At 42.5% G+C, this 13746-nt stretch overlaps 2 protein-coding genes across 2 annotated transcripts in view; both read right to left on the bottom strand.

The window, feature by feature from the left end:
* LOC121515359 (neuronal acetylcholine receptor subunit alpha-7) overlaps positions 1–3641 on the bottom strand; it is a 74732-nt gene extending 71091 nt beyond the window's left edge. Inside the window, exon 1 of the mRNA XM_041796073.1 lies at positions 3564–3641. The gene's annotated coding sequence lies outside the window, so the exon portion shown is untranslated. The remainder of the gene's footprint in view (positions 1–3563) is intronic.
* Positions 3642–4319: 678 nt separating this feature from the next.
* spg11 (SPG11 vesicle trafficking associated, spatacsin) overlaps positions 4320–13746 on the bottom strand; it is a 30531-nt gene continuing 21104 nt past the window's right edge. Inside the window, exons 27-40 of the mRNA XM_041795155.1 lie at positions 11514–11621; positions 11200–11365; positions 10782–10996; positions 9944–10667; positions 9636–9781; positions 9262–9466; positions 9012–9146; positions 8443–8576; positions 8197–8316; positions 7936–8104; positions 7773–7849; positions 6888–7043; positions 4891–5042; positions 4320–4813 (exon numbers count right to left, since the gene is read on the bottom strand). Coding sequence (XP_041651089.1) covers positions 4639–4813; positions 4891–5042; positions 6888–7043; positions 7773–7849; positions 7936–8104; positions 8197–8316; positions 8443–8576; positions 9012–9146; positions 9262–9466; positions 9636–9781; positions 9944–10667; positions 10782–10996; positions 11200–11365; positions 11514–11621 — 2682 coding nt within the window. The 3' untranslated portion in view covers positions 4320–4638. The remainder of the gene's footprint in view (positions 4814–4890; positions 5043–6887; positions 7044–7772; positions 7850–7935; positions 8105–8196; positions 8317–8442; positions 8577–9011; positions 9147–9261; positions 9467–9635; positions 9782–9943; positions 10668–10781; positions 10997–11199; positions 11366–11513; positions 11622–13746) is intronic.

Here is a 13746-nt window from a genome sequence, read left to right as displayed (position 1 = left end):
CAAAAAGTATCAAAAAGGGGTTAAAATGTCAAAATTGGTTTATATTGGTGCTAAATGACAATTAGAGAGGTCTGGCCAATCCTAATGTCAGGCCTGTCTCCTTGTGGCCTGCTGTGTTCTAGATAATAGAGATAGATCTCACTGGTGGTGACTAAACATGTCCTTTAGTTTAAAGGAAAATTCAAATACTGCTGCAATAATATTTCAACCAGACCAAAATATTTCCTTAATTTTTGTGTATTTGAAAGTCCGGCCCCCAGAGTTTCTGTTGAGACTAAGTCTGGCCCTTGTGCAGATGTTCTTGATGAACCCTGGTATAGATGACTGTATCATCTGCATATAAATGCAATTTAGCTTGAACGTCTTTACCAACATCATTTATTAAAACAGAAAATAAGATAGGAGCCATAATGGGCTCACCTTTAGTTATCTTCAGTCTGAATCGTGGCTCTCTGATTGGACAGACTGAGTCCTACCTGCTAAGTAGTTTTTAAACCATTTAAGAGCCATGGAACCAAAGCCAGCACACCTGAGTTTATCTAGAGGAAGTTCATGATCGACTGGATCAAACGCTTTTGAAAGATCTACAAATAAGGCGGCACACAGCTGCTTTCTGTCCAAGGCACCAATGAGATCATTTGTCCCAGCCATGGCAGCGTGGTAGTACTATGACCGCTTCTAAAGCCAGACTGATACTCACATGAAATGTTTTTATCAGACAAAAATGGTTTCAACTGTGAATCAACCTCAGAGTCTCGCTAGAACTGACAGTTTGGACATGATGATAGTTGTTTAAATCAGAGGGTCTCTACGTAAGGGAAGAACACATGCAGCTCTCCAAACTGTAGGTATAATGTTCGTTTGAAGACTTAAGTTGAAAATATACGCAGTAGGCTCAGCAATAATGTCTGCAGCTATCTTTAAGAGATAAGGATCCAGATTATCTGGACCTGCAGATTTTTGTGATCCATGTGTTTTAGAGCTTTGTGAACTTCAGTCTTAAATCTAGGCTGGTATCAGTCATAGGGATGAAGACCATGGGTCAGAGGTGTTTACATACGTGCTGTCAGACATCGACCCTGCTCTGATAGTGTTTATTAAACTGATCCACAATAGCAACTTTGTCCTTTAATTCAACTGAGTCAACCAGAATATTGTCGGGAGGCTGGAAACACATCAGAATTTGACAAGGATTTGTTTTCCAGAACCTTGATGGATTGTTTCAGTTTTCTGTGACTGACTTTAAATAAAACTCAGATTTCTGCTTGTTTCTTAAGGTTTTAATTTAATCCAACCTGCAGAGGGGTTTGTGAATCTAGCTTGTGCCCAGTATTTGTTTCTTAGATGAATTAGCTCTGATAGACTTTCTGAGAACCAGGGTTTTCCTGCCACTCACCCTGAACATCTTAAACTGGAACATGCTTGTTGGAAATAACAAGGAAAGCTGAGTGAAAGTGATCCCACGCCAACTCAACCTCAGGAATTAGAGTGGTTCTGCTAAGATCACTATTGTACGGCCTGCACTTCAAATTTTTAAATCGCCTTTTAAAGATGAAACGTGGTTTTGCCTTGGGAATTTTTGTATTTCTAACACAGTGATCACGAACATCATTACAGAATATGCCAGCTGAGGAGTATTTATGAGATGCTTTTGTTATAATTAGGTCAAGATGGATTCATTTCCTGACTTAAGATTTGGCCTTGTTGGTGAAGTAATGAGTTGAACAAGGTTTAAAGAGTCACACAATTCTTTAAAACAGTCTGAGGTCCAGGAGAGCCAGTCCCAGTTTAAATCCCCCATAAGGATGAATTCAGAATCATTTAAATCAGGGTTTTTCAAAGTGTGTGAGAGTGAGCCTCCCCTAGTCATACAGTGGACCCCCACCCTCAAAAAGGATTCAAATTGAAAAAAATAAATTAAACAACATTTCAAGTATTTATGTCTAATCTTTGAACATTTTAACATTAATGTATTTTGGATATTTTGGTTTGCAAATGTCCTTAAACATCAGCCTTTCCCTCTTATTCAGTTCTAATGCCAACAAATACCCCTTTTCATTTTTTTTTGGCTATTTTACAACTTCTTTTTGCCTCTTTTTCCCCATTTTTTCCACTTTTATCCCCTTTTTGCCCTTTTTAACCTTTTTGGCCATTTAAACTACCTTTCATCATTAAATATCCTTTTCTTTCAATTCATTGCTCATTTTTGCGATGTCTTTTTGCCACTTTTATCCAATTTTTTGCCCTTTTTCACATTTTTTTCCACTTCATATCCGTTTAAACTACGCTTTGCCATTACAAACCACTTGTTTCCTCCTTTTTACCCATTTTTGGGACTCTTGACTGCTTTTTTGCCCATTTAAGTCACTTTCCACTATTTTTTTTGTCACTTCTCACCCATTTCTGCTACTTTCTGACCATTTTTCCACTTATTCTCCCCATTTTTGCCCCTTTTCCCCCATTTTTTTCTGCTTTTTGAAACTTTTGCCACCTTTAACCTATTTTTATTGCTAATTCTAGCTGTTTTTGCCACTTTTCACCTCTTAGATTGTGGCTTTTGCAAAGGTACTTGTCAACTATTTGGCTCTTTGGTTGAGTAACACTGCTCTATAGCATAGTCCTTATAGTAACTATAAGTCTATCCATTTTGCTCCATGCACAGCAGAGGTTCGCAAAGCAAATCACCTTTTTTCTAGTTTATGGCTCTGTGGCGCCCCCCAGGGGAGGCCCACCTCACACTTTGAAAACCGCTGATTTAAATCGTGTAGAATACCTGATATGGAATTGAAAGCCTCTTTTGACACAGATGGGGGTCTGTAGCAGCCAACCGCAGTGATGTAAGAGTTCTTAGACACACCCACTTTAATAATCAGGATCTCAAACTCTTTGGGTTTAGTGACTGACAGGGAGACTGAGCTAATAAACTTTGATTTAACAAATACGGCAACCCCTCCTCCTTTACCTGCTCTATCAGTTCTGTACACTTTGTAACCATCAATAAAAATTCAGTCAACTGTTACGGATGTTTTCAGCCAAGTTTCTGAAAGAACCATTATATCAGCATTTGTTGTATTTTCCCAGATTCTGATCGTATCCATCTTGGGGACAAGACTTCTAACTTTTAAATGTATAAAACCAAGACCAGTTCTCTTTTTAAGATCTGATGGAGTTGAGAGCCTGCATGGAGGTGGTAGGCCCTGGAATAGGCTGAACATTTCCAGATAACATCAGTAAGAGTATAATCATACACCGTTAATTTACCAGAGAATGATTTGTCCAAGCCTCTCTCTCCTATAAACTGCAGCGCAGAGTCATCTGAGATGGTGAAATAGTCCTTTAACAGTTTTTGAAACCCTCCATTATTTCTGTGAGCGGTAAATCTTCAGTAGATGATGTAGGCTCTTTGACTGGTAGGTGGGCTTGAGAGGTAATGTTGAAGAGGTTAGAAGTTGACTGTGTTGTAACAGAGTGAATCCATTTACACTGTTGTGCTCACTCACTTTAGTTCAGGTCTGCACAGAACAAGCAACATGTATATAAAGAAATGCATGGTAATGACTTACTGATGTTCAGCCTGTGATGATTTAGGTTTGACCAGATAGTGATGTGAAGATCTTGGGAGTAATCAATAAAAACAGATAATTAAACAGATCAGTAGATCAGGAGAGCGTCTTTTCCCCTCATCCACACAGCGGTGCAGAGCCCAATCCAGGGCAGCCCATGTGGACAAGCAGCAGAAGAATGAAGTCCTCACATAAACACTCAGACTCTCCGTTACCAGGCTGAGGGTCCAGCAGGGGGGCTGATTCTCAGTTTGAGTTGGAAAGACAGCGGGCAAATAAAGTTGACGGCTCACCAACTGCAGGAGAAGCAGAAAACAGTGAGAATCCGGCACCCAGTGGAGATATGCTGAGCCCCTCTCCTTCTGCTGATCACTGCAGACCAACAGGTGCAGGCCTCAGGTGTAGGCCTCAGGTGTAGGCCTCAGGTGTAGGCCTCAGCCTCAATGCCTCAGGCCTCTTTAATCCAGGTTTAGACTGCAGTGGAAATCTGGAGTCATCCGGTCAAAATGCTTCATCCATGGAACTCAGATTGGCTGGAGGATGTTGTTCTTGAGAAGTATCACTCATATATGGCAGTATGATGTAAAATATCACCCATAAAAACACAAAAACTCAGACATCAGGCATGGACACACAGACAGGGGATTGACTTGGCTGCCCATTTACATTTACAGCCTCAGTAAATCACAAAGCATGGTGTAAATACTGACAGCATTGTCTAAACAGGGTAAAAAAAACCTAAACATGAGCATCTGATGGGAGCACAAGCTAAAATATTTTATTTACATACAAATAGGTTTAGAAAGTGGCTTCAATAAAACATTTTTACAGTATTTTTACATAGAAATTATAATTATTTTCCACATTTTGCAGTTTCTAAATAGAAGAAAGAATCTTTCTCTGTTATTTTGTGAAGATTAAATGACATTCTGCTTCATTTAAACCCATTTTTAGTGAGGACAGGTTTGAAAAGGCATCATTTCTTATCTTTGTTATTAAACACTATGGCTGTAGATGCATTGGTTTCATCGTCCTCCTGTGCTACAGTCAGTTATCTGGTCAGTCAGTCAGCCAATCAGCTGGCCAGCCTGTCGTTCAGGTAGCTGGACGTCTTGGCGTCCTGCAGCAGCGTTTTGGTGACATCGAACAGTTTCTGCTGATAGGCCAGTCTGTATCGGGTGTACACGTCGTCACAGTGAGTCAGCAGACGCTTCACGTTGGCACTGGCGTTACTCGGAGCGCCGTCCAGCCTGAAATGACAACACACAGAGGTTACATGAGGTCAAACCCTCAGCTGTTCACTGATCCCCGCCTCACTCTGTCTTACTTTTTGAAAATGTCCTCAAACAGGCCGGACGTCAGAGGTCGGTGACGTTTGAGCTCCTCCAGGTAAACAAAGTCGCCCTTTAGGATCACCTTCTGGTACAGAAGCTCCGCCCAGTCTGGACTGTAGCTGTACGCCTCCGACACCACGAATACCTGACAGACAGAAATGCTCTGAGTCATGGTTATGGTCGATTACCAGTGGAGAAGGAAAACAGCGAGAGAGGTAAGAGCTAGAAAATGATCATGTAACGACTGAGAAAGGTTATGAAAGCATACTGCGCTCTGATTGAACCATAGCTGTCTTACTGAGTCAGAGTCTGGGGACACACATACAACGAAGCCTGCAAAAGCTGCCTGCAAAAAGAGTTGTACGCATAATAAATCATGCAACATTTCAGCCCAAAACCTGCAAAATAAGACAAGGCCGTTCATGGGGGGGGGGATTTAAACCACTATTATCAAAGCAACAAGTGTCTTTTTTCAGTTCATTTGTGCCATAGTAAAAGCCATCTTGAAAACATCAATCTTTTATTCTTAAAAATTCAATTAAAATGGGTTAAAAATGTCACAAATTGGTTAAAAAAACTAAAATCTGTAAAAAAATATGCCAAATTGACCGAAAAAGTGGGGAAATGGGATTTTAAAAGTAGAAGAAATTGTTTAAAAATGGCAATTATGAGATAATAGTTGTGAAAACAGGCAAAAATTGGCCAAAATGGTACTCAAAGTGGTTAACAGCGGCAATATTGAATAAAAGTGGCAGAAATTGGCATAAAAGGTGGTGAAATTGGATTTAAAAGATGGAAAAATACATTTAAACTGGCCAAAATGGGTTAACTGGGGAAAAAATAAGTCAGAAAGTGACATAAATTGGCTAAAAAGGCAACTGTTGCCATAGCTAATAGTGAAAGGTTAGAACTGGTGTGAAAACTGGTGAAAATGGGTTTAATACTGGTAATAATGGGTTTTCAGAGGCAACAACAGGTGGAAAGTGATTAGAATTGGTTTTCTAAACCACAAAAACTGGCAGAAAAGGTTTAATAGTTACAAATATGGGTTCAGCGTGACAGAAATGGGCTTAAAGTGGCAAAACTATGGTAAATGGTACATATTATGCAAAAATCACTTTTTCAGGTTTTTCTAACAGAAACATGTGCCCCTGGCCTGTCCACAATCCCCTCAAGTACCAGAGAAATCCCCTCCCTCGATCCCTCTCTTTCTCCACCTTTCAGAAAATGTGAGCTGAAACAAGCCATTCTCAGATTTTACATTTAGTGACCTCACATAGGGCGTAAGCACCCCCTCCCGTCTGGGTTTTTGTCAGGGTCCAGTCCTGTGGGCAGACTTTTTAAACATCACTTCAACTTCTGCATAAATCCCACCACTTTTTAATTTTTTTTTTTTAAATTAAGCGTATTTTATGAATATTTTCGTTAAAAATGGGTAAAATACACAGTTTGAGATCATTTAAAAAAAAAAAAAAAGTTTTCCTAAACCATCTGGCGACCCCCTCTCAGTGTCTTTCTTCCCCAGTGGAGCTCCCCACGTTGAGAACCACTGATGTAGGGCATCATGATCATGCTAACCCTTTTTTAAGTCAAATGTCCTCAAATTTATGGACTTAAATAAACTTAAAACTGCACAAATTAAACAAAGCATTAAATAAGGCTCTGCCAGAGAACATTTTGAAGACGTTCTCAAGCAGACCAGGGGGGTTTGATGTGAGAGGAGAATTCAGCTTTAAACAGCCTGCTGTCCCAGCAGCTCTTAAAAGCATCCCAGTTTGTGGTTCATCCTCTAGCAGCCTTGATACTTAGCTCAAAATGTGCAAAAATATTATGGCATTTAAATCTAAAGTTTTAATAACCAAGGACAAAAACAGGACTGATAGGCAGCTGGGGAATAAGGTAAAGCAAAAAGGAAGAATATAAGGTTGTGCGTAAATGTTAACATATATTTTTATGTGCATGTACATATATGTACTCTGTAGGAACAGACCTGGTAGCATCGAGGCAGAGCTATGATGGCATTCATCATCTCTGCAGGTCGCAGGTTGATGACACGCAGGTCCAATCCGTTATTCAGGAAGTGAAGCTGGAGAGCGACAAGCTTAGCTGTGCGAACGCATCGAGTGGCCTGACGCACACACGAGTCCTGGAGACAGACAGAAAGACGAGGTTTAAAGAGAATCTGGTGTTTTACACTTTCTAAACTAGTGTAATAAACTTTAGTCTCTCCCAACATACATTTAACCATTTTACAGCAAAACGGGTAAACAGTCTGACTCGGTGGAGAAGGCTCTGCTCTAAAGATGCTTCCTGGGTTCGTCAGCAGCTTTGACTTTCAGGGAGCACCAAGCTAGAACCCCATATAAATACATATATTTATGAGAATGCATACTGAATACAAAAAAATTTGTTCTGGAGCAGTTGGTCCATAGAAGCATGAATCTGAATCTGAGGGTGCAACAAGCTTTATGCTGTAAAGGAGGAGGCTGGAGTGGAGGAGGTGAAGCTTTACGCTATAAAGGAGGTGGCTGGGGTGGAGGAGGTCATGCTTTGCCAGCAGCTTGGTGCATCAGCATTGATATCTAAATGGACAGCTGTGTTGAGAGAAAGAGCTGTGATTGGCTGTGAAAGCTAGGAGGTGATACTTGGGATCTGCTGGTCATCAGCTGATCAAAGCTGGGACATCCCTGTCCTATATGAACAATCGCTAAGCGTCCTAAAAAGTGAATGTGAGACTTGCTGTAACACATACTTCCACACATGTACAGATCTCTTCTGCTTTAGGAGCTAAATTAACTGTTTTAAACGGAGTCTGGTGGTTTTGGGATCGATTTAACAGCTGCTTTTTACAGGACATGAAGAGACCTTCAAATACCTTTGAGAAGCTCTCTGCAGCGTCCTTCAGCAGACCTAACACTTTGACCAGTGAACTCTTCAGATCAGGGGTCACCGCTGTTTAAAAACAGGTTAAAGGTCAGTCATAGCTGTGATCATGGAAGAAAAAGATGTTTGTTGGTTTCAGCATCAAGATAACCTACCCCACGGCTGAGACTCGATGATCTTGAGCTGCGTCCTCGCAGCCATCTCGTGGTTTTCTCCAATCTCCCTCCTCATGCTGAAGCACAGCGCCACCATGTTGTGCTTCTCGCTGTCTGCAGGGAGGCAGCGCTTGATGTAATCCAGCAGAGCCGTCTTCAGACTGGAGCTCTGGGGAAATATCAGGAGCACGAAAGATAAAACAGAGCTGATGAGTGAGCATTCTGCATTAAAACAGGATAGATACCATCATGGGGCATCACCTGTCCTCTGTCTGTGTCCATCTTCTTCCTCAGCAGCATCTCAAAGCGATGGTTCTGGTGCAGTAGGTCGAAGATGTACGTCATCTCATTATACCTGCCGATACCTGTCAGCAGACGCACCTGGGCGAGGGCAGGCACACAACCAAGAGACAGGTTAGTTACTTTACCATCGTCACACTTTAACACATCACATTTTAGTCTGTATTTATGTAACGAGAGGAAAGGAGGTGGGGGGAAGGGGCTTACCAGCAGACCGTAGTGCTCTCCAGGTGCGAGGTGGGCATGGCTAAGGTGACGGGCGGCTTGCAGGACTCTGACGATACCTTCCATGTTACAGGTGAGACTGAAACAGTCGTGAGCAACGATCAGCAGCTCCACAACTACAGGAGAGAATCATAGAGTCATAAAATGTAAAAAAAATGTACTCTTTATTATTTTTCTACTTTAGTTTTTGGGCTTGTTTATATGGCAGTTGATGAGAGTAAGAACATGGAGGGAAAGAAGGAGGAAGACATGCAAACAGGGATGGGGATTTATTCCCACGTCTATAGCCTCTGTATATGAGCGCCTTCTCCACAAACTCAATTAAAATGACCATTTTTATTCTGAAGAGAGCTGGGACAACTTATAATGAAGGAGTGTAATAATACATGGACAAGATATATCATAGTGAATAACTGCTAGTGATTGTTAAGTGAACTTTCCCCCCTCTTCCCCCAGGATCGTTAACTATCAGTAGATAAACTTAAAACAACACATAAACTCGTGCTGTCTTTTGTGTTTGAGTGACGATTCTGGGTTAGTGTGTGTCGTACTGCAGTTGAGGTCCCTCAGAGGAACAGTGTTCAGGTTCTCCAGCAGCTTGAGTCCCACCAGGTTCGGGTCTTCACAGAGTTTGATGAGCTGGACCAGGGAGTCCCTCCCCTCTGACGGCCTGAACACCTGCCTCTCTGCAGCGACACAAAATTAGAACATTTAAACATTTTATTAACTCTCCAAGTCCCTTCACCTAAAAGAAAACTCAGATATTATCATTAGGAATATTAGCAGACGTCTCGCCCTCACCCAGCTGCAGCTCCTGGTTGGAGGTGAGCAGCGCCTGAGCCACGGCGGAGGAAACCAGCTCGGCCACAGAGTCTGCAGACAGACCCTGAGCTCTGATGAAGGCCTGAGCTTTCCGAAAACGCTCTGGCTGCTCCGACAGAAGCAGCTTCTCCAGCACTGAGCGAGGTTCTTCTGCACAGATCTGACTGAAGGAGCACTGCAGCTCCTGGAGGAAACAGATACACAACAACATAAATTAAAGGGGAATTACACTCAAAAGTTAGAAATATGACATAAGAACAGCTAGAGTTTGCTATAAATTCCTGCAGCAGCTAGCCAGCTGATTTAAAACACCACCTCCTTCTTAATAAAGCACTACTTTGACTGTGTGAAACCTTTGAGAGCTGGTAGAGACTCAGGACTTGTTTGCAGTAGTTATTTCCATGTCGACATTTATCCACAAGTTTCTGGAGCTGGACCACGACCTCGTCTTCAGGGAGAGGGACGACCACGAAAGACGACAAACTGTTGATGGAGGCGGCTGGAGAAGAAAGACAGGATTTTATTTTGAAGCTTTAAAAGTCAGAGCTTTGTCTAAGTTTGCAGAATTCAAAACTGCTAAATGAAAAATAAAATACAGAAGTCAATGATGGTGATGGTGACGGTGTGCTGGAGTGAGTGGGCGTGTCCATGTGACTCTTACAGCTGGTGATGCCCTTCTTTGGCAGAGCCTCTGATGCCTCCTCTGGAGCCTCAGGGTTGGATTCTCCAGAGGCTAGACCTCGGCAGCGCAGCACCACCCACATGTCTGGGTGATGTAGAGAGAAGTAGCGGCACACCCGGCAGGCTTCATGGATACTCCCTTCATCTAATAACTGACCAATCAGAGAAACCAGGACCTTCCTCTCCTCTCCACTCAGAGCAGGGTCGATGTTTTGCTCCTCCAGGGGTCCAGGGAGTCCGTCCAAACTCAGACACTCGTCCGTGTTCAGACCAGAGATGTTAGAGAAGGAGAACTCCTTCATGAGCACGCCGTACGTGTTCATTTCAGGTGTGATGGCAGGCGGCAGGTTGAAGACGCTCTCCTTCTCCATGGTGATGGTGAGAATGTGTTGTCTGATCCGGCTCACCCACAGCTTCTTCTCCAGACCCTTCAGTCTGTCTACAGGGAGGGGCTGGAGCTGGGAGAGCCAGTGAGAGGCAAGGCAGAGCAGCAGGCAGCGCTCCTGGACATCCAGCAGCTCGTTTGGAGCCTCCGACGAGTCCGAAGGACGAGATTCAGCCTGAGACAGGAAGAACTGAGAGGCTGATTCAGGATCAGTGCTGTCGGCCTTCAGCTGGTCGTGGCATTTCCTCCAGAAACCGACTCGATTGTCCAAACGTCTCCACTGACGCTTAGACTGCTGGGAGCTGACCTCCTGGAGGAGCTGCAGGGGAGACAGAAATGTCAACAACAAACGCTTACGATTGATGCTTTTTATTTACCATCTTAACCTTAGAGTCGACATTTTTCTTCAAATATTCTGTGTGGCAAATCAGACCTGGCTGAGCAGCAGGCGGTGGACCGGCAGACCAGCCAGCAGGGCGACCTGTCGGGCCTGGTTGTAGCGCCCCCTGGCCTGCAGAGCATCCACTGCAGCCTGGAACTCCTCCTGCTGGACGGAGGGAGTGCTGCTCTGCAGGAGATGTGGAGACACGCTGACCTCTGACCCCTGAAGGATCTGACTCAGCTGACTCAGCTTCCTGAAGTCTGGACCTGAACCCGAGCAGAAGGATGAAACAACCACAAAGGCTGACGCTTACTTCAAATATACCAAAAACAATACACGGATCAGCAAGAAGTGATGTTTTCACAATTTCTGTTATCCTTCTGTTAAGCTGGCTAATAATTCTGAGCTGTTTTTGACAGAGTGGCAGTTTTCTGATCTGATTGTGGAGTGAAGGGCTCTCAGATCTCACCGTTAGATTTAAGGAGCTTGTCGACATCAGCAAGGAGCTGCAGCAGGCGGTGGAGGTCGTACTGCGAGGAGCAGCGCTGCAGCATGGTGAGAAGCAGCACGGAGGCCTGGCTCTCCACCCACTGCAAAGGGAGTCCACCAGAGGGGGCTGGGCTGCCATTTCTCATCTGTGTGTAACCATCACAGTACACCCAGAGAGTGTTTTAAAGCAATGAAAGCTTCTATCGTAGATTTTACAACCCCTGCAGGTTGATTATCAGTCAAAAGATATAGCAAGTTTTTGCAGGAAAGTTTGTGGATGTGGGTGGGACTTACAGCGATGAGTGTCCTCTGGAAGTCCAGCAGCTTGGCTTTAGCCTCTGAGAAGTTTCTGTAGTCACAGCACAACTCAAACATCTTCAGCACCAACACCAGAGGACAGTCCTGAGAGAAAGACATGAGGCTTAGGGCAGTGATACTCAACGTGTGGCTCTTTTATGTCTTAATTTGAAATTCCCCAGAAAACCTTAAAAAAGGGAAACTTTGACCTCAGAAATTATCCATCGCAAGTCACATTAATCCAGTGGTTCCCAAACTGTTTCTGTCGGGACCCCTTTCAGCAGGTAAAAATATTTTCAGGACCCCTCTTCCCCTAACGTTTTACAAATAGATTGTCAAAGTTTTAAAAATCAGACTTGCTAAAGATGAACATTTCCCTGAAAATTAAAACTTAATGAACATCTTTAAGATTTATACACCAAGTCCTGTAATAATTTCAGTGAAGACTGTGGGCTTAGTTGGTGCTACAGATCTTACTGAGTTTTGGGTGCAGCTGTGCTGATGCTTTCAGTTCATTTTCAATGCCCAGCTTTGATTTGTTTTTGTCTTAGTTTAGGCAACAGTAGAAAAAAACCTATCCCACACTGAAAGGATGCTGCAAAAGGATTCAGACTGTGGCCAAGGCTCCCACGCCAAGCAGTGGGTAATCCTTCTCCACTTCCAAAATTGTTGAATCTGATGTGAAATCACTGAACTGCTCCTCTTCTGCAGTGTGAAGTTATCAGCCGGTGTTGCTTGGCCTTACCGTGCCCCTCCCATCATGACTCCGTGCCCCCTGGGGGGGCCCATGGCCCACTTTGGGAACCACTGCATTAATCAGTTTGATCACACACAAATAGAGTTTGCTTTATTTGTCGGTCCTTACTTGAATTTTTTTGCCACTTTATTTCTTTTTCTTTTTGCCACTTTTAACCCATTTATACTGCTTTAACCCCACTATTGCCTTTTAATGCCACTTTTTCCCCCATTTTTCCTACCTTTTGCTGCTTTTTGCCTGTTTTAATAACTTTGCCCTCATTTTTACCATGTCTCTGCTGTTTTTCTGACCATTTTTTTCATCACTTCTCACCTATTTTTGCCACTTTTTCTGCCTATTTCTGTAACTTTTGACCCATTTTTGCTGCTTTTTTGGACCATTTTTGCCACTCTCTGCTGAGTTTTGCCCACTTTTCCCACCTTTGCTGCTTTTAGCTCATTTTAGTCACTTTTCACTCATTTTCCTACCATCTTTTTGCTGCTTTGTGACTGTTTGTGCCACCTGTAACTCATTATTTTGTCAATTCTTACTCATTTTTGCTGTGTTAATGCAATTTTTCTGACCATTTTTGCTACCTGTAACTCTTTTTTTTTCACTTCTTACCTATTTTTGCCAATTTATGCCCTTATTCTGCCACTTTTTCTGCATATCTTTGTAACTTTTAACCCATTTTTGCCATTTTTGCTGCTTTTTTGGACCATTTTTGTCACTCTCTTCTGAGTTTTGCCCACTTAACCCAACTTTTTCTGCTTTTAGCTCATTTTAGTCACTTTTCACTCATTTTCCTGCCATGTTTTTGCTACTTTTTCACTGTTTTTGCCACCTGTAACTCATTATTTTGTCAATTCTCACTCATTTTTGCCACTTTCTTTCCCTTTTTTTTAACTTTACAACCATTTTTTGCCACTTTCTTATCATTCATTCAACATTTTTGCCACATTTAACTTATCTTTCCTGCCACTTCAACCCATTTTGGTGCCACTTTTCATCACTTAGATTGTGGCTCTTGATAGGTTATTTTTCAACAATTTGGCTTTTTGGATGAGCAGAGTTGAGTAACACTGGTTTAGGGCTGGTGAGTGTATTTCTAATCATTTTAAACCGAGATACTAATTCTTTAAAAAATCTTTCCATTTAATATCAAAAATATTTAAACAGTTCAGTAGAAGTTCATGCTGGAAGCAGTGATAGAAGCTCCTCTGGCTGCAACTTAACCACTGCTGGTCAAATGTGCGAGATGAACTGCCCTGACTTCCATACTGACCGCCTACACTAGTGGGTCCCAAACTTTTTGTACCACCCCCCTTTGGCAGATAAAAATATTTTAAATCAACATGTAAAAATATGCAAACGTAGGAAAAACACTTCCAGCCATAGTTTTTGCTAAAGGAAAAAAATATTTTTTGACTTACTGCAACGTAAAACTGTAAATTTTTGATTGGTTCCCTAAATTGTATAATTATCTAAAGTTAG

The sequence above is a fragment of the Cheilinus undulatus genome, linkage group 9 (assembly GCF_018320785.1).
Source record: "Cheilinus undulatus linkage group 9, ASM1832078v1, whole genome shotgun sequence".
Classification (NCBI taxonomy): domain Eukaryota; kingdom Metazoa; phylum Chordata; class Actinopteri; order Labriformes; family Labridae; genus Cheilinus; species Cheilinus undulatus.
Note: the sequence above shows the minus strand (reverse complement) of the source record. Positions and strands in the feature narration are given on the sequence as shown.